This window comes from Etheostoma spectabile, chromosome 14 (assembly GCF_008692095.1).
Source record: "Etheostoma spectabile isolate EspeVRDwgs_2016 chromosome 14, UIUC_Espe_1.0, whole genome shotgun sequence".
Taxonomy (NCBI): Eukaryota; Metazoa; Chordata; class Actinopteri; order Perciformes; family Percidae; genus Etheostoma; species Etheostoma spectabile.
Window position 1 is genome coordinate 1,002,469 of NC_045746.1, and position 25,361 is coordinate 1,027,829.

Genomic DNA, 25,361 nt, shown 5'->3' on the forward strand with positions numbered 1-25,361 from the left:
TTTCTGCAATTCTCTGAGGAGATTATTAGAAACTGGCGGAGCTGCTGAGTAAAAAGTGGGAACTAAGGCACAAACATATTTATTATAACCAGGCTCTATCTTTTAGTGTTTAAGAAAGCTTTGATGCAAGTATGAAATTTAAAATAAGCTTTCAAAATACATGTGATGTGACATGCAGTAACCAGAGGTCCCTTAACTGGCGAATAATAGTGTAGCTTATGTTTTATGAAAATGAAGTTGTAATAATGACTTCAATATTCTTATTTTTTATGTCCTCATCACAAAAGCAGCCCAAAATCTATCAACAATATTTAAGAAGTTGACTCATAGTAGTTTGTTGGTCAGGAAAGAACAGGAATTTTCTAGTTTTGGCAATCCAGTGTTGCCTCAAGTACTCTTACTTTCTATTCTCTTTATTATTTAACTCTGCAGTGTGGTCTATTTAAAGGACAATGCTTCAGTATTCAACAGTACCTTGAAATGCATGGTACTGGTTACCACCAGTTAAGTCTTCTTTGTCATTAGAGAAGGCCAGTCTTAGCCAGGGTGTCAATTAAGTATTGAGTGTATCCAAGCCAAACTCCATTGTCCACTTGCATGTGTTTGAGTCACGTTGCACACATATTGATTACATGTATTCATTGATTTATGTTCAATTTAAAACCTGTTTTTAGAGACCCTATAAAGTATTTGAAGTTTTCCTTCCATTTTTTTACTTTTTCCGATATGTATACAATTTATCCCTTGTGTAAGTATTTTAGAAAATTAAATTAGTTTGGTGGCATACTTGTGCCATCTCTACATTTTTAAACCAGTTGAGAAAGGTATTGAATGTGCAAATTCTAAGATAAGTATCCAGCACCCTCTAAAACAAGAGTGGCAATTAAATAATTGGTTTGGCTAATTGTGTATTTACTGTGTGGAATTGTAAGTGGTCTGTATAGCTGGCTATTTAAATTCAGCCTATTTTTCAGAGGGTTAACATTATTTTAATTGACATACAAGCCTGCATTGCTTCTCATTAATGCCCTTAAGCACTGCCCCAAAAAGGGTAATAAAGACCACAGTTGTTGCTCATGCTATCAATTTATAAAGGATTCATAAAATCCAGTGTTTCCTGCTCACAACCAGATTTAATCAAAGCTATTAGGATGTTGCATAACCACACATTCCTGTTAAATATAAATCAACAATCACAAACACACAGTTATAACATTACAAAGCCTAATTGTACAGATCAAAAATTATTTTATTACATTTTGCCAACTCTGCCTTTTTCTAGTCTCGCCACACATGCATGCATATACACAGGTTTATGTTACTGAGGAAGGGTTCATTTCTTTCATTTATTCCTCAGCAGTACATGGCTAACAAAGAATCAGCTGTGTTGCCCATACTTCTACGTGTATATGGAAGGGCCACTGTTGCAGACATCTTCTATCTTCTTCTTACTGGTTCTTACTTTTTACATGTGTAACCACAATCAGCCTAGTGCTGAAAATATTTTTATGTTTCTGGAAGCACAATGAGGCATGATGCAGCACAATGAAAAAATAATCTGATGTGGGCGTGGGTCTGTACGTCTGTCTGTACGTACGTCTGTCTGTATAGTTCCAGTCGCTGCTGCTACACTCTGCAAGCCTGCCTTAGTTTTTATTCCTGCAGCTGTAATAGTGGACCAGCTGTTTGCACACCGATTTACGAGTGCAACATTATTAGAGTTAATAACATAGCTTTGGGCTTTATGACCTTTTTATGACAGTGTGTGTGTACATTCAGCTAACTGAGGTAACATTATAGGCTATCCACTGCCAAACACCATTTACCTCCTTCCAGCACGTATTGAGCTAGATTTCTCAGAGATGACAATGAAAGTGATTGAGTGTGACAGAAAACGGAAAGAGAGAGAACATTGGCTTTCTTCTACAATAGGGGGAGAGATTGACAGTAATCCTGTTTTGGAAGAGTGAAAGTGGCAGATTTGGGATTAGCTCAGCAGTGACTCTTTAGTTTTCTAAAGCAACTCTTGAACAGAGTTAGATATTTGAGTACATGTACAGTATATATTTCTTAATAAAACTGTCAACATTGAGCACCTCTGTGGAAAGGTGGCCTGTTTCATACTCCCAGTGTTCTGGCTTCAGTTCTAGCCATCAGAATATGTTGCAAGTCATCCCCTCCCTTTCCTTCTACACTGTATATAGTAATGACACTCATATTGCTAGAACCATCCCTACTACTAACAGAAAGATTAAGAAGATAAACAACAGAATTACAGTAAAGCTGTGTTTTTCTTTCTTATTTCAAATAGTAATTTTTCCTCTTCTTTTCTCTCCCTCCTTCCCCGACCTACCTCTTTATTATTCATCTCCCTCTCCATGTCCCTTTCTTCTCCGTTCCTTCACCTCTCTGCACTCAGGTTCTTCGGCCCTGCCCAGCAACATGGCCTACTTTGGCAGCTCCCAGGAGGAGGAGGACCTGGAGAACGATGACGAGGAGGAGGAGGAGGAGGTGAGGAATGGAGGTGGGATCCACTCTCACAGTGGGGGAAGCAACAGCCAAGCCTTGGCCTTCTCCTCTTGCCACTCGACACCCCGCAAGGGCAAGCTCCCCGCCAGACAGCCGCTTAATGGGCATGGTAAGGATAAAGCTGGGAAATAAGCCTGTATAAAGTTGACTCCTTTCATACATATTTTTAGAGCTTGATGGGAAATGCAGTCATGAAGAGGAGCAGTTCTGTGGTAGAGACAGAATGTCTTCAATTGGTCTCATTGGTCACAGAGATCCTGCCTGTGTTTACTGTCTGAGGAGAAAGATGAGTTAACGAGGAAAAATTAAATAGAAGAGGCGCAGGAGTGCCGCTTGGGGGGGAAGAAAGTGAGAGAAAAGGAAGAAAAGATGGGTACTCTGAGGGAGAGAGCTAGATGAAAAGGAAGGTGAGGGGAAAGGAAGAACAGGAGTGAAGGGTGATGTACCAGCAGAATAACTAGAAGAATGAAACGGTCCATTTTGGAAAAAGGTTACAGAGAGAGTAAATAACGGAGAAAAGCAACAGAGGAAGAGAAAAACTCTGACCAAACAGGAACACTGAATGTGTCATGGCACAGAGGACAGAGTAGTAGTGCTTGTTTCTCTGTGTGAATGTGAGCAATTTCCTAAGTTTGCACTTTTGTTTTCCACTGCAGAGACAGGGTAGGTCACATGGGATAGCAGAGCAGCACATCAACTCTTTCCACCCCAATTAACACTTAGCTTGCTAAGCCCTAACAAGGTGTTTATGCACACACTGCAACAGCTGGTCGGGGGCCCTTGACACACATACAGCGCAGTGACAGCATACGTGTGCCCCTTGGGGCATGTAGACATTTGGATGAACACACACACACACACACACACACACACACACACACACACACACACACACACACACACACACACACACACACACACACACACACACAGAGACCCACTCCCAACATGATAAAAAACAGTACACTGCATCTTTATTTATTAAGAAAAGCTAACTTTTAGTTCTTAATTATGGATAGACATTGATTAGATGGAGTCATTTTTGCAGTGTATTAGGTCAAATTTGAAAGAATTCAAAAGATTGCTCCTATAGGTTTTTACAGAGCAATATAGATCTGATTTTAACCCGGAGACCCTCCCTCCCTCCCTGGCAGACTTCTGAGACATACAATCCTTCTGGCCAGGTGTTCCCCCCCCTCCCACACACAGCAACGACTGGATTTCATGGTTTCTCCTTTTCGCCCTCCCTTACTCTGTCCCTCCCTGACTCTGTCCCTCCCTCCCCTTAGTCTATAGAATCGCAGCCAGAAGGTGAACTCTTTGCTCAGCTCTTTCCTCTGTCATCTTCCCAAGTGGAATGTGGAGGAGGAGAGAGACTGGTGTGATTAAGAGAGAAAGAGGGAGAGAGGTCCATAGATTTGCTTGAATTGAACTCTTGGAGAACTGTGTATTGCCTTTGTGTAGTTCACTGACTGTGTCTACCCCTCAAAACAAACATAGATACATATACTTCCCTCTCATTCATTCATCAGTGTAGCTGTAGCTTGAAACTGCACATATGTACATATCTGTATGAAGAGCATGAACTCTAGGATAGTGAGTGTTTGAACAAATCCAGGCTTGTTGTGTGCATGAGGACAGTTTAGTCTCCTTTCTTATCTCATATACCAACACTTGTTTGCAAAGCAGCTTGGTGCCTTCACTGTGATATGCTAAATAAAAAGATAAGAAGGCATTAGGCAGATATACTTTGTAGGGGACAATAGAGATGAGGGGGTTAAGGACACAGAAACAGACTTTTACATACATGGGTTTTCGCCCACAGTCAAGGTTGGATCATTGTTCCAACACTGACAGTGGTTGTGCTGTGTTGGGGATCAGTCACCCACACAAAGACACACACACACAAACCTTAGTATATTTTGTGGTTTTAAGATTGGTGTCAAATGTGACACTTTAATGTGCAGCTTGGGCCACTCTCCAGCAGGAGAAGGCTTATATAGGCTCTTAGGGAGCAGTAGTTGAGAAAAAGGAGAAACAGAATTAGTGAAGGAGAGAGAAACATTTTATTCTGGGAGGTAAAGAGAGACAGGAAAGGCCCTACATTGTAGGCCATTCATCTGCGCTCTGTCTCTCCCACTCGGCCATGTGCCATGTTGACATAGCTAAATTAAACAGCTTTTATTGGGCTCAGTTTCTTGCTTAGCTCACTTCTCAAAATGTCAGGATTTCTCTCATTTTTTAGAGCCAGGGGCCCGAGAGACTCGCAGACGCTCACTTGTGGATATGAGTGGAGGATAAGCACATACAGTATAGCACATGCACACTCCTGCAGACAGAAACATGCACTGATGCTCAAAAAAATGTTCACAGGATATCATCAAACACACACCTTGCTTTTCAGAGTATACTGTATATGTTGTGCTATAAAATCTTTTTTCCATACTGCCTGTTGATGTTAAGATGCCATGAAACTTTAAATTGAGCCTCATAAAAACTGAAGAGAGAGCTATTTAATGTGTGTTAATTGCCTCGCTGCCATTCAAGCTGTTTAGCATGATCCCATGGGGTTGATGCAGTCTATGTCCATTTTGAACAGGTTCATTGACTTGTGGTACAAAGACTGTTTCATACACACCTTAAATCATGCATATTTTACTGATTGAGGGCTATATGCAAGCCAAAACCCTGTCGCTCCAATGTTTGTGTGGGCTTTTCCACTTGGTCGTTGTGGTTTGATTCCAGGGGTTTATATGCCATTCTGCACTACAGGGGGGTATTGAGACATATGTCCCCATATTGGCATTGGCGTAGGTAGACAGTAGCCTGAAAAAACATAGTATATGTCCTAGGTTATTTATGCCTTGCTTCCTGTTTACTTCACGGTGGCTTCAATATTTCTTTTCTTTACTTTTGACTAGTGCATGTTAGGAATTGAAGTGTAGAACTCAAATGTGTGCAAAATAAAATTTGTGCATACAGTATACCATATATATTCCTTAATCCCAACAGTGAATCATGCAAAACTTTACTGCAGAGTCTGTCATGCTGCTGCACTCCTAGCACAGCCCTAACACTAGAGAAACCTCAAGGTCTCTCCATTATCTTCAGGATGTATAGGAAGACATGCATAATTCGTATACTGGGAGAAGATAGACAACTAAAACCAGTTAGCTTCATCAATTACCACTGGTCAAGAAGCAATATTGCCACCTTATTTAGCTGAAAACCTACAATTTAGATGGTAGTTTTCTTCTTAAACCATTTTCCCAAATGTAATTTTAGCTATTGTGAATAGCCCCTCATCTAATAAGAGATCCGTTTGTTGTATTTTGTATCCTCCTTTCCCACATTATTTAAGAGTCATAAAAGCAACACACCTGATTCTTTTGTTTCTCCCTCTCCAGTTTTCAACAGCCATGGTAAAGCTGGGACCAGGGAGAGTCCGAGGCCCAAGGCGGGAACTCACGGCAGGGATGCGCCTGCACCACCACTGCCACCTCCTCCGCCTCCACCTCCGCCCCTGCTGAGGGAGCGCAGTGAGCGGGCGGAGGCACGGGAGCATGCAAGGGAACAGCAGGCCCTGGCCAGCAGTAGAGGCTCAGCCATTGGGCTGCCACCAAGGAGAGCTGCTGAGGAGCTACGCAAACAGGTACTGTATGGGCACCTGGTATTTGTATTTCAATGCCATAACATGTTAAATATCAAATGGAAAGGCAAGGATGAAAGCATTTATATAGCTTCCTCAGAATAGCTTGAAAAATGTGACCGTAGCATGCAGGGAAAGGATTCCGTATTGAGAGGCTCGAGATGCAGAATGCTTGTTTGGCTATTGTGCCCATTTGGAATCCTCCCTGCTCTTGACTCATATTTTCATTTACTTATTTGACACATCCTCTTTTATTTTCCTCTCAATGACCATCCTGTGTCTTTCGCATCTCTCTCTAATACTTTTTATTTTGTTGCTGATTTCCTCCTTTGCCCTCTCCTCTCCTTCTCATCTCCTCTCCTCTCCTCTCCTCTCCTCTCCTGCCCATTGTGTCTGGGAGAGTAATGATTGTGTTTTGGCCTGCTGCGACTGCAGCTATATTTAGTAGTGCTAGCTAGGGGCTGTGAAAGCCTGCCTCCCTCTTCATGGCACTTAGCAGGTTTCAAGAAACACAACAAAGTGAAAAGAGGAGGAGATGGAGGAAAGGGGGCAAAGGTGGCTTTAGTCAGAAAACTGGCATCCGTATGATCACGATAGCAAGTCAAGAGCAATTGTCTGCTAAGTCACTGCATTTCACTTTTTTCTCTCTCATAATCTATCTCCTCCTTTTACTTCCTTCCTTTTGAGTGGCAACCTTCCATTTAGTGTTGTTTATGTTGTAATGTGCTGCTGCTGATGCAGACTCAGGCATGTGCTTCAGGTTTTCAAAGTGTCTGGAATTATCCAGTAAAACCAATAATGAATCTCAATGAGAGTGACTGCCTGCTAAGACAAACTTCATTCTCTATCACTCTTCCTCGACTTTTCTTTTTTTCAATTCACTGTTGGCACCCTGGCTTATTCCTTTGACTCCTCTCATGCTGTGTTCTGTTTTATATTCCTGTACTTTCATTCCACCTTTCTCTCGTTATATCTCCATCTCTGGTTTCTCTTCATTCTTTTCTCTTTCTCTCTTGCTCTCACACTGCTACTGTGTCAAACAGACAGATCTTGCCCTTGACAACATGGCTCCAATCATTTGGAAGGATTAGTGCTTTTTTCTCCTCCCTCCATTACTCCCTTCAATTAGCATGAACAGTATGTGTGTTAACCATGTGTGTTCAAGGCTCACACACATTTATACACACGACCAACTGCGAAAATACAGGCTAAGCCATATAAAAGGTTAAGTGATTATGTAGCCGTAAAACGGGGTTGTGTGTGTAAAACCGAAGGGTAAAGGCATTATCATAATTCAATCCACCGTGATTCAGTTCTGCTTAATTTAATAGCAGCTTGTATCAACACAAAACATGAATCTGTAACAGGACCTTTTTATAAAACAATATGATTCTATCCATTTTAATTAAATAAAGCAGAGATGTCAGCAAAGCAGCTGCAGACAGCAGCGAGCGCAGGTGGGGTGTGCACTGCCAAACCATTTAGCCGACTCTGCATCATTTGAAAAGGACTCTGCATTTTCTTGTTTAGTTGTATGTCCTCCGCCATCCTTAATTAAGCTCCTGTATTTTGTAGCAATCCTCTTTCGCCAGCTACTGTATGTAGATCTCTCGCTGTTAGTTTATAAAAGGTGTGTGTGTGTGGGTGTTTGGGTTTGGGTGGTTTATTAGTGCCAGGCTGTAGTGACCTTTCTCTAGCTGCTTAAAAGTCAACCTGCCCAGGGCCGCATAGCATCGCTTCTTACTAAGACAGCAGAGGGGGAAAAAGGCTTAAGCTGGATTTATGCCTGGCCTTCAAGGTGTTCCGGCAGTCTCGGGCTAAATGACTCGGGCATAGGAATTGAGTTATAGTTCAGCATAGAATTTAACCCGTTGATAGTCATCGCACCACCATAACACCTGATGGATATGTTGCATGCCATCAAGCTGTGTGATGCATTGACTATATACCCCAAGTGAGGATGTTTACAATATTTCATATTCCATTTCCTCTGGTGAAAGAGAGCATCACAGTGAGGAGGAGGTTTGCACAATGGACATGCTAGATCCCCAAAAAGAACATTATTGGGAATTTCTTCGTCTTGCCACATGTTTTCTACACTTCAACAAGCTCTACAATAAACATGTTGGAGAAATCACAAAATAGCCCTGATGTGTAGTTTCATGTTTAATAATAAATGTTTTAATGAGGTGGCATTCAGGACTAGCGGTACCTCAGGTTGACCTAGACATCGGACAAAGAAGTAGAAATCCTGCTATTTGTGATTTAAAAATGTGCACCACCTGTCCTGCATCTCCCTTTCTTTGTCAGTCAGCCGGGCTTTGCAAGGGTTAAACTTTCTCCTGTCTTCTTCTATTTGGCTGGCCTTCTCTCGCTGTCTCTTTCTCTCCTCCCTCTTTTTCTCAGCCGGCAGGCTCCTGCAGATGTTGCCTGTTAAAAATCTTCCTGCCAGGCCTCAGCTGGGCTATAGCAACACATGATGTCATCTAGACCCACCTCTCTATCCCTCCCCTTCCCCGCTCACATGCCACCAAAATCCACTCCAGAACAGTCTCCTGCTGCGTGTGTCTTCTATTTTTCCCCCCTTTGGCTTCATTGTCTTTCTTGTTCTGTTCATCGCCCCTTCTCACTTCTAATCGCATTCTCTCTGCCAGTGGCTGTTACCATGAGTGAACTTCCATATCCTTTTCTTTATTTCCCTTCCTTCCGTCCCCGGCAAAGTATCTAAACTAGCTTCTGCCTCTTCACTCTGCCTTGTATTTTCTCCTCTTATCACTGCTCCCTTGCCGTCCTCCTTTGCCACCAGACCAAATAATTAAAGAGAGAAAAGTGATGGAGACATGCCGAGCCTGAAGAGAGCCGGTACCCTGAGCCCTCCTGTGGCAGGAAACTGTCATGACATGTTTGTCAGATTCAGTGCTTTGTCAGCAAACTGTGGCTGGGGAAATACAGTAGCTATCTGGACAGCTGCTGCTTTAGCAGTTAGTTACTACGTCAGCATCAGTTTAACACTAAATAAACTTTGCATGGATTTGGCTGAGGAAATAATAAAAAATAAGTCAGTTTAAACTTTGTGAGATAATGCGTCAGGTCGGTAATTATTAAATAAGTAAAATCACAATGATGGTGTGCAGCTTTTTTGTGAGAGATGCTCATAATGTGACACGAAAGGTCAAATATCATGTAATTTGTATCATGTAACAGTAGTGCTCTTTAGGCAGCTCTTGCTTTACAGCCTTGAAATCTCTTTCAGTCTCCCTTTCATCCCTGTCCTCACTCATTCTCAACACCCCTTCTTTCCTCCCTCTCTCTCTCTCTCTCTGTGTGTGTGTGTGTGTGTGTGTGTGTGTGTGTGTGTGTGTGTGTGTGTGTGTGTGTGTGTGTGTGTGTGTGTGTGTGTGTGTGTGTGTGTGTGTGTGTGTGTGTGTGTGTGTGTGTGTGTGTGTGTGTGTGTGTGTGTGTGTGAGACACGGAGGCCGGTTTAGGTTTCAGTCCCCCCTTATCTTTTAATGGCCTGGTCTTTGTGTCGGCCCCCCGCCACCTGAGATGAACACAATACAAAACATGCGCGCGCACGCACACTAGTGTGACACAAGAGCCCTTCAAAGGCAAACCTGTCAATGGGCCGGCTGTCACGTTCCTCCTGTGGCGCCCCGACTGTGATTGATAACTCAATTTCTCCCATCCCTCCTCCTTCCTTTCTTCTGTGGTTCACTTCAAGCTGATCTGGACAATAAGACACACAGAAACTGTAGTTGGATAGCAGTGAAACATGATCATAACTTTTCTAATGACAATCAGGGCTCCATGATGGGTTATGTAGAAGTGTGTGTACTCCCTCCTTTGCATGTGTTATTTAGATGAATAAAAACATAAAGAGGAGTTTGTTTTCTCTGAAAATAAAATGTAATTGAATACAATAAGATGAGATAGCACCTTTTTATGTTAATACAACTACAGAAACATGACCTCCAGCTCAACCCATTCAGATCTCGGCAGCCAAATACTGATCTTAATCTTTACAAGATTTCTTTACTTTACACTTTAGACGTCTTGCTCTCACTCTCGCTCTCTCTGTCTCACTCACATTCACACTCACACACACACACATACACACACACACACACACACACACCAATGAGCCAACGAGAGAAAGGGCAGAGCAAGAAGGAAAAGGGAGAGAAACTCCTGTCAGCACTGAAAGTGGGCCATGAAAACAATAAAGAAGAAAGAGGAGGAGAGAGATGTAGATATTCGCAGAAATGCATACAGTGGAAATATAAGTGGAATAATGTATATGCAGGGAATGCAGTGATTGAGTGAAAGACGGAAAAAGCTAGACTAGCGTCTTAAACACAACTTAATTTTATGCCATGGATTTTTACATGTACAGAGCCAACTGTGGAGCTCTTTGCACTGAGAGTGAGGGTGACCATGTTTTCTACCCACGGCTGTAGCCAGTGGGCCAACAAAGGAACCAGACACCACTGTACCAAACCTTTGAGCTACAGCTGGGGCTCAAATACTTCACACACATGCATGTAATCATACACAGTCCCTTTCTCTATCTCTCTCAACTACACACACAAACAGGAGCTTTATTCATAGCACATTCAATTATAGCATTTATGGAAACCAATAGCAAATGAAAGGCTGTTTTTATGCACCCGGATGGGATTTGATTCCATCCCAATGACCCTGCCTCATACTGTCCAGCCATCTGCTAGCAGAGACCAAGAAGCCATCCTTGCTCTCCCTCTCATGTCATCTCTTTCATTTTCTTCCCGTTCTAAACTGTTGTTTATCTCGGGATGTAGTGGTTTTGGTTTTGGTTTGCAAATATCTTTTTCCAAATCTCAGCCTTTGTGTTTGAGGTGCAGTTTACAAAAGTGTACTGCATTTGAAAGTATAGTAATCAGGACAGTTGATTGGTTCTCTAATGAATAGCGTAGGTTTCCACAAATAGCCTTGGTCTGACCGGCCAAATGTTTTACTGCAGTGTTAGCATCTGAATGTTTGCCTCTTCATTGTGGATTTTTGCATTTGTCTTGTCATGCTTTCTGATAATGGAATTTTATCTGTGTGTGTGGGTACATTTTGGAAAATGTATTGCTATAATTGTTGCAATAGTATTTTTAACTTGTAATGTGTTAACATTCAGAGATGTTTGTTGATTTCTAATACATTCCCCAATAACTTCAAATATATGATTGATCCACATCATTGTGATAAGATTCTTTATCTTACTCATCTAACATGTACTTTCTCTCTCTCACTTTTTCTGTTGCTCTCAGGCCTCTAAAGTGAATGGGCTGACGCGGGCGGGCTCGGCACAAGCTGTCGGTGGTGCCAAAAAGAGCCGTGACTTCCGACTGCCGTCCAAAACTGTGAAGAAATACACAGCCACCGTGTCCAAGGGCCACGTCACCTACACCAAAGCCAAACAGAAAGAACTGGGCAAGAAAACCAAACTCAGCAACAGCAACAAACACAACAGCGCCGCCTCGACACCATCGTCAGCGAACAATCACAATCAGCACAGCCAGCCAGCAGCCAGCAATGGGCTGGCCAACTCAGGAAAAGCAGCGGCACCAGCCCACCACAGCAATGCAAAAACCCGCAAACAGGTGCTATTATCCAATGGGCTGCACAATGTGGCTGCCACCGCCCGCCTCAACGGCAGGCTAAATGGGCAGCGGCACAACATCTTGACCAGGGAGGACGGGCAGAGACAGTATCAGCAGGGGGAGTGCCCGGGTCGAGAGGGACTGCGTAACTCAAAGCGGCGTCTAGAGGTGGTCCTCAATTCTGTGGGGACAGGGATTGTTGATCACAAAGCCAAAACCACTGGCACTGAAGCCAAGAAAGCCAAGCTTCAACCCACGCCCCTGGAGACACGCAGCAGCAAGAAGGCGGCCAATCAAGAGAAAGTTGCCACACAAACCACCACCCCTACCACTCCAGTTTCTAATGGACATGAATCAGTCACATCCCCTGCTCCTAAACAAAGTCCTCCTGTTACCCCACTTCCACTTCCCTGTACCCCTCCTCAACACACCCCGCCTCCTTTTACACCAGCAGCCAATTCGGAGCCGGTGAACCAGCGACCCAAGCGGGCATCAGCCGGCAAGCTGATGTTGATTCGACAAGCGCAGCAGCAGAGCAGGTCTCACGGTCGGAGCTCCTCCTCCTCATCCCCTTCATCAGGCCAGAATCAGCCACAGAACCCCAGTCGTACCAGCACTACCTCAGACCCCCAACAAACCTCTGTGTCCTCCTCCACCACCTCCTCTCTGCTTATATCCACCAACAACACCGGACTCAAGCCAGCAGCTTTTCGGCCCACTGATCGTGACAAGGAGTGGGAGCATGAGAAGGAGATGGCACGCCAGAAGGAACGTGAGCAGGAAAAGGAGTGGGAGCGCCAGCGGAGCAGGCCAGATGGATGGGCAGCACTGGGTGAAGCCCCTGTCTTCCGGCCAGTGCCGCGGGAGTTCCAGGACCCTCTGGTGTACTTGGATGCGGTGAGGGAACAGGCCGAGGTGGCTGGCATGTGCCGCGTGGCTCCACCAACCGACTGGAGGCCAGAGTGCAAACTGAGCGAGGAGATGCGTTTTGTTACACAGGTACAGAGGGTCCACATGCTTGGCCGGCGCTGGGGGCCCAACGTGCAGCGGCTGGCCTGCATCCGCAAGCACCTCAAATCTCAGGGCATTACCATGGATGAGCCTCCTGTCATTGGTAAGTTAGCCAAACAGGTGAACATACATATGTATATGTGCACAGCTCAATTTAGTCTACAAAACTCTTTCCTGACTTGATAGAATTGACTGAGCAATAAGCCACAGGTTTCTTCCTGCAGGCTGCTACAGAGGACCAGAGCTATTGATTTTACAGGAGTGAATTAAACCCAGACACCCCGTTTCAAACTGAGGCCTCGTCTCAGCCCTGTCTACGCTGTTTCTCTTTCACAGTTTTTGTTGATTGTAAAGATGGGAAAAGGTTACAGATACAGTATATGAAAAGAATCATGTATTGAAACAAAACAACTGCCTTTTACCTTCTCAGTATCCTGCAGCTTTTAAACTGTGTTTTGTTACTCCTGTTGGGCTCTATAAAGTCGAGCAGGCATCACAAATGTTGCTATTTCTATTGGTGTCAATGGTGCTCTGAAAGCTTCAGTGGCATTCCGCCCGATTTTATCTTCCTGTTTAAAGATGACAATAACAATGTGGAACAATTTGGCTAGGGGCCTGGCAGGCCACAAAAAACAATATTTCCTCCAAATTGTCCTTTTACCTTCCATTTCTCACAATTACATCAGCATTTTATGAGCCTTTAAACAGCCCCAGTTTAGACAGACACTGTATGAGTTTTCTATATGTATGCACCCCATGCCCATTTAGTTGTAGATTTGTATTAGTTTTTCGCTGGCTTGCATTGTGCAAGTGCAGAGCTGTTTTTTTTTTTGCTTTTATATACCACTATATTCCAATTAGCCCAGTGTGAGAATAGTTGGTATGCAGCTGTTGGCCAAAGAGACCTGGTAGCCAGTCAACCGCGGTGGAATGGCTTCAGCCAGCCGGGATACCCTGGTTCCAAATTACTTCCTTTATTGTGCCCAGCAGATCAGTTTTAAATTGACAGAATTTGTTTGGCACAATGATGGTTCAGATCATTTTGAAAGGTGATGACCCAATTGACTGTTTCAAATCAAATTAACTGGGCTCAACGGAAATGCATGTTTAGCCAATGGCGCGGATGCTCTTCTTGATTTAATTTTTTTGTTTTGTTTTTTAATTTGAATTTAAGTAAAAACATGCAGCAAATTGTTATACACATAGTTCACATACATAGCAGTGTTGGGTGGGCCAAACCTTTTGTTATTGAAGGTGACAATATCTCCTTTTGATTGATTTGAATCAATCAAGACACATTGAGTCCTGTTGGAACTGTCACAACCCCACTAAGCTTACTCCTTATTTTTTCCTTAATCAATCTTCTCTTTGTTCTTCTGCTCCACACAGGTGGCTGTGAAGTGGACCTGTCACGTTTTTTCCAGCTCATTAATGATATGGGCGGCATGCAGCAAGTGATGGACCTGAAAAAGTGGACCAAGCTAGCTGACCTTCTGCGCATCCCTAAGTCAGCGCAGGACCGGCTGGCCAAGCTGCAGGAAGCGTACCTCCAGTACATCCTCTCTTATGACTCGCTCAGCGCCGAGGAGCGCCTGCGACTGCAGGCCGAGGTGCTGCAGGAAAAAAAGAACCTGGAGTTGCGCCGGGGCCCTCTGGAAGGACTCTCGGACTCCTCAGCACCTAGTGCACTGGTGCTGCCGCGCTATGAGCCCAAGAATGGGCTAGTAGGTGGGATAGTGGGAGGGGCAACAGGAAACCACCGCACCAATGGAGTGTATCACCATCTGAAGGAACTGGAGGCTCAGGTCAAAGCGGGCCGGCGCCGGCTCTTCGCTCAGGAAAAACAAGGCAAAGAGGACAGGCAGCATGGAGAGGAGCAACAGCAGCAGGACGAGGACAGGGGCGTTCTCAGTGACCAGCACAAATGTATTAACAAGGTGAGGATGAGGGAGACATTTGCTGTTTGTACCACATATTTGAACCATACAGACAAAGAGGTGCATGAGGGTTTCTTTCTAAAATAATTTTTATGATCTTAAGTTAAGTCATTTAGTAACCATTAACGTCTTTTGACCACAGGGTCAATCCATTAGGGGTGGGGCTGGCAGTAGCTTAGTCCGGAGGGAGTTGGGTCGGGAATTGGAGGGTCGGTGATTCAAGTCCCCTAACGGACCGGAGTGTGGAGTTGTAGCTACAGCGCCTCTGCCAAGGTGCTCTTGAGCAAGGCATTCTCCTCCCCCTCCCTCCGCTCAGGGCGCTGGTCCAGCACTGGCAGCCCACTCGCTCTGACATCTCTCCATTTGTGCATGAATAGGTCCTGAGCATGTGTGTGTATTTCAGGCCTGTGTGTGGTGATTGCTTACAGAGTATAAATTGTAATTGCCCCACTATCAATAAAAGGTATAGTATAAATTAAAAATGTAATTAATTAAAAAAAATTATTATAGCGTTCGCTGTGAAGTTTACATTTAGCCATTTTTGCATCAGCAGTAGCACTGAGGCATAGGAACATGGGTGCTTCCTTCCTTCTCATTGGTTGCCATCCATATTCAGTTGTGTTTTGTTGTCAACAGTCTTCAAAGGCCACAATGTTGCTCAGCCAGATGTTTGCTGTCTCACTACTATCTGAATTATGACTAAAGTCACACATGAGGTGCAAACGGCCTACATTTTTCATAGTATCACCACTAAAATGAAACACCAGAGGGTTTGGAAATTGCTGTGCCTGTTAAGTGAAAAAATATGCACCCTGTCTTCAGAAGGAGCTAAGCTATGCTATAAATGTTTACAACACACTATGGATGGGCTTCTCTTAGAATAATGTCACTGTGGTGTTGAGTACAAAGATGTACCTTGCACCTCTCGTGGGTTTGTTAATATTTCTGTGCAGCTGTGTGGTAAGGTGGTCAGTAGTATTTACCCTGTGCGTGTGCTCACATGAGCTGTATTCCCACCTACCCAGCCTGTTGGCAGCTGTGTTGATTCTGGCTGGCTAAAATGTAGGTCAGAGAGAAGGCAGCCCCAAACCAGCCCTTCCCCTCACCCCTGCCCCCTCTGCCCCCCCCATGTGCCCTCCCTCTGAAGAACTGAGATATTGTCAACACGCTTGACCCAATACAGTCCATAGACCTCTGAATTATAGAAGAACTATTCAATCTAGTGACATATGAATGTCTGTCACCATCCTGACAGGACAGACTTGTCTAAATATGACCCATCACTGTTCTCCACAGCTCAGATTTGTATGCATTTTTCATCAGAAGTGGCCCCCAAGAGGAGGTTATATTTCACTTTTTCTGTCAAGAGAACAAAGTGCATGTCAAGAGTATAATTAACTCTAATTACAGCAGGAAAAGCTTGGACAAGTGCTGCTACTGACTAACAAAAGTCTTGCTTACTAGGTCACTGCTATACTGTATTATTTAACTGCCTTATTTTACAACCCTGTAGCTATTGTAATTCTAATAAGAGAAATTGTAATAAGGTCAATTTGTTTGTTGAAAACATCTGGATTACCTAAAAAGGAAAAAAAGACAAGAGAGACAAATTGTCACTGTGAGGATTAGGAATCTGCAAGGTCATCTTTCAGCAGGGCCTTAATGTCTGAGCCAGTAGATTGATGGTAGCCTTCTAAGCTTCTCTGTGGGAGTGTCAATGCTAGAGGGGGTCAAGTCCGGGGGAAATGTATCTATGGCTTGTAAGGGAGGCAAAGAGGTGGAGTCGCATATAGACACATACAGTACATACACATGTAGAGTTGTCTATGCATGTACATTCTTTTGACCGTAATGCTTTCCCGCGGACTTTTTTACTCAAATAAACATGTGGTGGAAAATAGGAGAACTTGCAGTTCATTGATGTCCAGCAATGTTTTCTTGGCTCATGTTTTATTCACGCTCCACTCTCGTTTCACGTTCCCTACAGTTGTTTAAGCATGAGAGAAGACCATAAATATTTGGAGTGAAGTCTGGAGCATGCTGCACCTGTGACTCATAATGTTTAATACCTCTTTGTTGCAGGGGAAATCTGTGTCTTTGACTAACTTCTTCAGGATAGCCCGGAACACCATGACCATGTGCTTTAACAAGGAACCAGGGGCTGCTGAGGTTGAGGTTAGCATGCTAACGTCTTGATTAAACAACTTGTACTTGTCTACTCTAAGAGTTTCTTGTGGCTCATCTTAAAATGTAGTCCCTTCCAGATGACATTTGTTTTTATCTATGTTGATGTAAATCTCATTTAAATATTAAGTATTATTGTTTTTCAATTGACCTCAGCTAGCAACCGTTGTTTAGTCAGCTGACGTAACCAAATATGAGGCACACCTGAAACCTGTATCCTGCTTCCTGCAGCATTCTTTCACTGATTGGCTTTCCTTCCTTTCTTCTTCTTGCAGGAAGAGTATTGGAGGATTGTGGAGCAGAGAGACAGCCATGTGGCGGTGCATTGTGGGAAGGTGGACACCAGTACACACGGCAGCGGATTCCCCACAGGAAAGTCAGAGCCATTTTCAAAGTAAGTAGCTCATAGGACTTAACACCGCACTCACTTCAAAGACTGTTAGTCCTGTCTTGTTAACCGGAAGGCCACTGGTATTAATCTCACATGGGGTATCTGGGAGTAACACTGTCCAACTTCTCTCATCTTTTCCTCAGACATGGATGGAACCTCACTGTCCTCCCCAATAACTCTGGATCCATTCTGAGGCATCTGGGTGCTGTGCCTGGTAAGGATTTATAAAGGCTGTAGCCGCTCAATATTAAACTCAAAGAAAAGATAATTTAGCTGCAAATTGCAACAGGAAAAATACATGTATAGGGCAAAAATGATCATTGTTTGTGTAATTTGCAGTTAGAAATAACTTATGTTCTTGTTTCTCTTTCTTTAAACCCCTCTTGTCTCCCCAGGGGTGACCATTCCCTGGCTTAACATTGGCATGATCTTTTCTACCTCATGCTGGTCTCGAGACCAAAATCGCCTTCCATATGTTGATTACTTACACACTGGTGCTGATTGCATTTGGTAAGGTTCTTTTTCTCATCATCACTGGTATAGTGTATACATGATAACAATAAAACAATAACAATATAACTCTCCCCTTTGATACAGTCTCCTCTCTGTGGATAGTTCTTTGCAAGAGGAGTAAATCCAACCGATCATTTTATGTGAAGGAATGTATTATGGCTCTTTCCATGTTTGTTTATGTCTCTGTGTATTTGTCCCACAGGTATTCTGTCCCTGCTGAGGAGAAGGCTAAGCTGGACAAGGTGGTCCATACACTGCTTCAGGCCAATGGCACCCCAGGACTAGAAATGTTGGAAAAGAACATCATGGTCTGTGTTTTCTAATCTTTCCGTAACCACATTGTTACCAAGAAAAATGTGGTTTCAAAAATGTAATGCTGTTCTCTTTTTCTCCTCCTTATTGATCTTCCAGATCTCTCCAGAGGTGCTGTGCCGCGAAGGGATCACGGTTTACCGTACGGTCCAGCGGAGCGGCCAGTTTGTGGTCTGCTACCCAGGTGCTTTTGTCTCTAAAGTGTGCTGTGGCTACAGCGTGTCAGAGACGGTGCACTTTGCCACACCGCACTGGATGAGCCTGGGTTACCAGGCTGCAAAGGTCAGAATATAAATAAATGGATGGGCAGATCAGTACAAGGGTCATGTGGAAAACAAAATGTGTAATAAGGGATAAACATTTTTTGTAAATATAAAATCAAAATGTCTCTTAGATGTCTTTGGAATGAATGTTTTGACTGTGTATATTACAGATTGGACATACATGATGTATTTTTTATTTTGCGTCACAACTCTGCCCCCCTGTGGCAGTGGCAGTTAAAGCTCTGAGTGATGTAGCGTTGATTGAAACGGAAATGGATTAATTCATTTAAAACCTAAAGCTTGATTCTCTAATCAGCCAGTGTGTTGAACTTTAAGGAGTAATTTCAGCTGTAATTCTCCCAGGGGGTGTATTTAGATTTTTTTAATGTGAACATGAGCAAGCCTTTGGACCATTGGACCTCATTATAGCATTAATAGAGGAGAAGATAATGTTCCTAACTGTCATTATGGGGATGGAAGAACGTATACCATCGGCTATACCATCATAATAGCCACAGAAAAGATTGCTTCCAAGGGTTGACATTTATACAATGTACTGTATTTGAGTGCACTGCCTGAAACATTTTCTTCCAAGTGGTGAACATCTTTTACTGAAGGATGAGGTACAGGAGAAGACAAAAAAATATTGATCTGAGTGTACAGAGTCTGTGGTTACTGCAAACAATTTCAGTATTACACACTGAAGGACATTATTAGCATGGTTGGAGCATATCAGTCAACTTGCTTGACTCTTACTTCATTAAATATCAGTTAAAATATCAGTATTTAGATGTGTGTTGGGGAAAGGTGCTGTCTTTCAGATGATGAGAAAATATTACACATTAAAACACATCGAAAGAGGTATAGTGGTAAAAAAAGAGGTGAGTAAACTATAAATTCTGTGATCAGGTGGACCACGACGCGATCACCGATAAGGGGGCCCACGGCCTACCTGATGACATGTTTGTTTCATTGTTCCCTCACAGGTCACACAATCAGTTCAGTTCATATATTAATCGAATTTCTTGTTAAAAAGACTCAAGAAGGAATTATATGGTTGAAATCTATAAAGTTTACTAAATGACAAAACAGAGACAACAAAAATATGTGTAAAATATTCACATTAACAAGCTGGAATCAAAGACCTTTTTAGTTTTGTCTTTAAAATATTACTCAAACCAACTAATCAATTATCAAAATAGTGATGATGGAGTTTATTATATATAAATACATAGTAAAACCCCCATTGATTTTCTCCATAAGAATTTAATTATCAGCCATAATGTATAAACCATCCGAGGTAGACTGACCCAGTTTCTGTATATCAACCTTGTAACATTATAAGAAAAACAATTATCCACTATCTTACGTAGAAAAACTACATTACCCACAATCCTAAGCATACCAGCAACGTTTCTGATTGGTCAAACTTGCTGTTACCATAGAAACGTTTACCGTAACAGCTAGAGCGACAACAATAACTAGCTACTGACTAGCAAAGGAGATCCTTACTACTTGATGTTCTAATCCCCCAGCGTCGACTTCAAGGCCGCTGCGATCGTGACTTCAAGGCACCCAACCGTGCCCAACCCTATACCTTCCACGCAGCGCTGCCTGGAAGGCGACACGGGGGAATATCACCAAACTCCACAAGAGATTGGTCAACACTGACGTAATGCAGGGCAATCTGAGACTTCTTCTTAGGTTTAACAACCTATGAAACTAATAATGAACAATAAACTAAACGACACAAGCTTAATTTAGAATGGCTTTGGGAGATAGGCTATTCAGAGGTGGATAAACGCACTTTGGAGGTGGGTAAACGCCATTTCCGAATTTTGAGAGGTGCATAAACGGCGTTTACGTGCGTTTAGCCTCCACTACATCACTGATCGAAACAGTACGTTAGTGATTTACTGAGAACCATAATTTGTAATCTGTTCTGATTTTGTGTGCAGGACCTGAAATGTCGTCGTATAGCCAAACCCTTTTCCATGGAGAAGCTACTGTACCAGATTGCCACAGCCGAATCCAAGAGGGACAATGGCCTTCTCCTCACCACCATCTCCGCCCTACTCAAAGACCTCAGGTAGGAAGCAGCAGTGGTCCCGGCATATGCTCGTATTTATACACATATACACAAATATACAAATACTATTCTGAACTGCAGATTAAAATGTTGCATTTAAATGTTGCATTAAGGGTATATTCATACTGTATTTTCTATAACTGTGTGTTATTTTATCTCAATAACTTTTATCCTTTGCCAATACCATTCTTCTTCATTAGAGGATGTCCCACTACTCACATTTTCACAGAGCAATAAAAGACATTCAACTAACCTATGAGGTTTGAGGATATTTTCAGACACAGATGAGTTTGGCATGCTCTGATTTTAAACAAATGTAAGCAGTATTTTTAGTCAAAGTCCATTGACTTTTTTCAGCACAAGTTCAGCTACAATAATATCCAAGTAGAATGTTATTCATAATTGAACGTAAAAAGAAAATTGTTTTTAAAAAAATTTAAAAAAAAAAAAAAGTTAAATAACTAGTTTAACAAAAGTAGTTTTAAAAGTGTGCGGGAGTTACCATTGTGACGAACCATTTCGGTCACTTCTTAGAGTCAAGTCTTCGGTAAGTATCAAGCACAAACACTTTTATCTGTTTCATTGTTTTATACAAATCTAAAAATGTATGTCTGAATTGCGATCAGGAGTTAGCAGTGGAAGGAGGGGTAATGTCTCTTTACACTGAATGCCTTAAACTTAACATGTATCTTTCTTGTCCAAAAGGAACATAGAGATGCGCCAACGGCAGGAACTGTACAAGGCAGGTTTGCTTTCCTCCGCCCGCTACGGCACACATGACGGCAGCCTAGGGCCCGGTGAGGGACGCAAGAAGCCCCGCGGGAAATGGCTGGCACTGGAGTCCTCAGAGAGACGCTGCCAGATCTGTCAGCATCTCTGCTACCTGTCCATGGTAAGAGCAGAGGGCACATGAGTTTAACACACCGTGGTTGTAGGATACGAGGATTTAACTGCACACTGCAAGAACATATCCTGTGCTTTTTATGGCCCAATATTTCTAAATGATCTAAACCAAATTATATCAACCAAATGATGGAATTTTATAATGTAATTGAACTGAAAGCCATGATATTGTAATATAATGCAAAAATACGAATTTGACAGTGGAGTGGGAGACGTTTTGTCAGGTTTCTTAAGATCTCTGGCTCGGTTTCTGTCTGTGCAGGTGGTTCAGGAAACTGATAATGTTGTCTTCTGTCTGGAGTGTGCCCTGCGTTACGTGGAGAAGCACAAGTCCTGCAGAGGCCTTAAGATGATGTACCGATACGATGAGGTGAGCTGCCTCCGCTTGTTTCCACTGTGGTTCAGTTTTCTCTCTGTCCAAATGGGGGAGACATCAGCTCAGTTTACACTGTTCCAGGAAGTAGATTTTTCAGCATGACTGTGTTCATTCTGTAATTCCTACAATGTGTGAATAGGTTATAGATGAACACATTATGTAAGAGAAGGTGATTTATGAAAATATAAAACATGTAAATGGTTTAATTTTTAATCGGTATTACTTCTGTGCTTTCCAATTAGGAGCAAATCAACAGTTTGGTGAACCAGGTGTGTGGCCGGGCCATGTTAAAGAGTGCAGGTGGTGGAGTTGTCGTCAGTGCAGTAGGGGGGGACCCCTGCCATGGCTTAAGCCCCGCCAAAGCATCGCCGGCCAAGCGTGGCCCCCGAAAGCGCACCACCGTGGAGGTGTCCCTGGCACGCTTGTCCTCCAGCCACATTCCCAAGGCTGCTGCTGTGTCCTGAGAGGGACGCCACAACATCACCACCCAGTAGGCTGTGCACTCCCAAACGGCCGTGTTTTGTTTTACATTAGGCAGGATCACTATCAATCCCTCCTCCACCACCACCCAGTTTTTAAGATTTATTGATTGTTTTTGAGCTTTGAAAATCCCCTTACCTGACCTCAGTTCTCCCCCCCATCCCCCCACTTAGTATGACAGGCTTGTTTATAAAAAAGAAAAGAAAAAGGAAAGCAAGATGTCTTTTTTGCACTAGTGTGAAAGAAGAATTTGTTTTTATTCTGGAGGATTTTAATTTTAGAAACCCCCCGTCCCTCCTTAAGTCATCCTTTACAACATTACAAGCATTAAGTGTAACGTTCACAAGAAGACTTGATGGGCCTGGTTTTACCCTTTACCTCCATCTTCCCTCAAATGAAATGGGTTACATTTGTTACCTTCTTCTTGCATCACTCTTTCCTGCCCTCATCTCCCCCTGAGACTGAACCCCGTCCCTTCTCATCATGCGTCACTGAACTGTGAACATGGGACAAATGGAAAAAGGCGGCCTTTTTTCTCCCTCTCCAGTTTTGTGAAAGGAAAATGACATCAAGTAGTTACCCAAAGTTTCTCTCTGTCCTTGGTTTGAGGAAGAAGAGTCCTTTTTTTAACAATTTTATTCTTTCTTGATGCAGCTCCTGCATTGTTTTTATTTTGAAAGGGGGGGTGGTGCCGCGAGGTAAAAACTTGAAAGACAGACATTGGTTTGTTGGTTGGCTATTTGTTTTTTCAAGTCCTATTTTGAATTTTAGCTTTGTTTTTTGCTAGTTTATTTGCAAGAAGTCTTCTGTGTATTTTATTTTTTTTTGTCATTGTGGATGTTTCTGTTCGTTGGTGGATATGAGAGGGGGGCAGAACTACAGCTGCTTGACCTGTGTAAGGTCACCGCTCAACTCACTTCCTGGTAGTATGGAGGGATCCCTCCTTCGCTAGCAAGTGAAAACTGTGCCTGATACTTGGCGAGGAGATCCATTTTATTGGTGCTGTTGGTTATAATTACTGTATAACACAAAAATAAGAAACATTTGGGGGTTAGCGCCTGCTGTCGGCTAACCGCTAGCTCACGCACCCCCACCCCACAGGGCAGAAAGGCTTTGAGGCTTTTCTGGTTCTAGATGTGCAATCGTGTTAACATTCCATTCTTCCAGTCCTCTTGTTTCATCTGTACCAGTAAACATTAATTATTATATTATATTATAATTATTTTTTGTGTGTTTTTTACTTTGTTGGTCTGATGTGTTATCTCAAGTAGAGCCACTAGTCAAAGAGTATAAAATGTGAAATCTAAGTTTTGGTTGTTTTTTTTTAAATTGTCCTTTGTTTTTTGGCTTTAGCATTTTTTTTCTTTTCCAGATATATGATGAGTGATTTTTAAAGAGAGGAAAAAGTCCAACACAAACAAAACATCAACTTTTTTTGTACATAATCCTGTAAATTACTTTAAATACTTGAGCCTTTTGCTGGGGTTAAGGAAGTGAGAAAGGAAGGAAGGAAGGACTAGAGAAGAGAAAAAGTTCCAGAGGAGAGTGGTTGATGAAGAAAAAGCCTTACATTTCCCTTTCTTCATCCGTGTGAGTTTGACGCTTACAGGGTTGCTCTGGTAAACGTGTATAAATAAAATTTAAGTGCTGCTTATATCACTAAGAAAGAAGATATCGAGTAGCCAACAACTGCCCCTCCCCAACCTAGTTTTGTTTGTTTAGCTTTACTTTTTTAAAGAAAAGGGAAAAAATATGTTAAAAAAATGGGTTTTTACATTTTCATTACTGAAAATTCAACAAAAATGTAGTAGCTACTCATGTTGCACTGAGCTTGCCAGTGGTGACTGTCAAGGAAAAATCCTATTATCCAGTTTGTTGGTTGTCGTCCCTCACAGAAGACTGAACTGTTTTAGGACTATTTAATGAAATACCAAGTCGGGTGTTTTCAACATAAAACGGTGGTTGTCAAGTTTTTATGGCCTTACAATATATTTTATTCTGATGGGATTTTGTTTTTCATTTTTTGTGTTTGTTTCTTCCATTTTCTACAGTATAAACTACTTTCTCACAGTGGGGTCTCTGGTGACTTAATTTATTAGTGCCGCATCTCGGCCTTTCCCTCCACTCAGAAAGAGTGTCTCATGTTGGTTATATTGACAGTTTTTACTTTTGCAGTTTGTACTTGAGGTTTAATAAAAACTTACGACAATTCACTGTCTTTCCTTTGCAACCTGCTTGTGTCTCTTTGTGTGCAAATGGTTTTGAAAGCTTCAGAATTTAGATTTGAAGTTCTTAAGTTCTTATCTGTTTGAGTCTAGTAACATTAAAGGGCTGTTGGACTGAAATATTCTTTTTGCAGAGGTTTTCAAAGTGGGGCCTCTAAACTGTTTTAGGGGAGGCTCAGTAAGTAGAAGTGAAACAATATAACATTAGTTATCAAAAGATCACAAAGAATAGCCTAAATGGGTGTGATATTTAAAGTGATAGTTCAGCAATAAAGTAGTCCACTTTCCAGTCAGAAACCTTTTTATGTATTTGATGTAGTCTGAAGTTAGTCATTCCCTTTAAAAGCCAGGCGCTTTGGACCTTGGCGCTTTGCTATTATGATGGCAGGGTTTTCACCGTAATAATTTTAAGTGTAATCTTATATATATAAAGTGTATATATAAAGCCACTGTATTTTGAAGCTTTCTTTATTCACCTATCCATTCCCTCGCCATGTCCGCTTTCCATTTGTAAAGTGCTCAGGCAGGACTGTACTGTAAATCAAGAGGGAGCCCACAAGGGAAAACACTAAATCCTGTTCACTTGTTCCTGAAATGCTTCGATGAAAATTAAACAATGCTGTGGGAGAAACATTTATTACCAACAAGTCAGAAACTGTAGGCAGGGGACAAGATTGGAATCAGTAATGCTGTCACATCACACAACTATACAAAATATATCTGGATAAAGTTTAACCTTCTGGGTGTTGTCCAGTGCATAGCACGCAGTCCAAACAGGGATTTGGTCCTCGTTCAAAAGGAGAAGTTTGCCCAAATATTATTGGTCAAAGGAATGGCAATGGGTAACTCTCCTGTGTGTGTGTGTGTGTGTG

At 42.5% G+C, this 25,361-nt stretch overlaps 2 protein-coding genes across 6 annotated transcripts in view; one reads left to right on the top strand and one right to left on the bottom strand.

The window, feature by feature from the left end:
* The window catches only part of jarid2b (jumonji and AT-rich interaction domain containing 2b), a 105,506-nt gene extending 81,012 nt beyond the window's left edge, over positions 1-24,494 (top strand). The window contains exons 5-18 of one of the 2 annotated variants that reach the window (XM_032535002.1): positions 2,420-2,638; positions 5,937-6,181; positions 11,473-12,919; positions 14,206-14,753; positions 16,836-16,928; positions 17,213-17,331; positions 17,472-17,542; positions 17,724-17,838; positions 18,044-18,149; positions 18,253-18,435; positions 20,375-20,505; positions 21,211-21,397; positions 21,671-21,778; positions 22,027-24,494. In XM_032535002.1, the coding sequence (XP_032390893.1) occupies positions 2,420-2,638; positions 5,937-6,181; positions 11,473-12,919; positions 14,206-14,753; positions 16,836-16,928; positions 17,213-17,331; positions 17,472-17,542; positions 17,724-17,838; positions 18,044-18,149; positions 18,253-18,435; positions 20,375-20,505; positions 21,211-21,397; positions 21,671-21,778; positions 22,027-22,248 (3,794 nt within the window). In that variant the 3' untranslated portion in view covers positions 22,249-24,494. Of the gene's footprint in view, positions 1-2,419; positions 2,639-5,936; positions 6,182-11,472; positions 12,920-14,205; positions 14,754-16,835; positions 16,929-17,212; positions 17,332-17,471; positions 17,543-17,723; positions 17,839-18,043; positions 18,150-18,252; positions 18,436-20,374; positions 20,506-20,705; positions 20,958-21,210; positions 21,398-21,670; positions 21,779-22,026 lie in introns of those variants that run through there. The other variant, XM_032535004.1, reaches the window with a different exon arrangement.
* Positions 24,495-25,106: 612 nt separating this feature from the next.
* dtnbp1b (dystrobrevin binding protein 1b) overlaps positions 25,107-25,361 on the bottom strand; it is a 37,416-nt gene continuing 37,161 nt past the window's right edge. For all 4 annotated transcript variants that reach the window (XM_032535026.1, XM_032535023.1, XM_032535024.1 and 1 more), the window contains exon 4: positions 25,107-25,361. This exon is cut by the window's right edge and continues 1,474 nt beyond it. The gene's annotated coding sequence lies outside the window, so the exon portion shown is untranslated.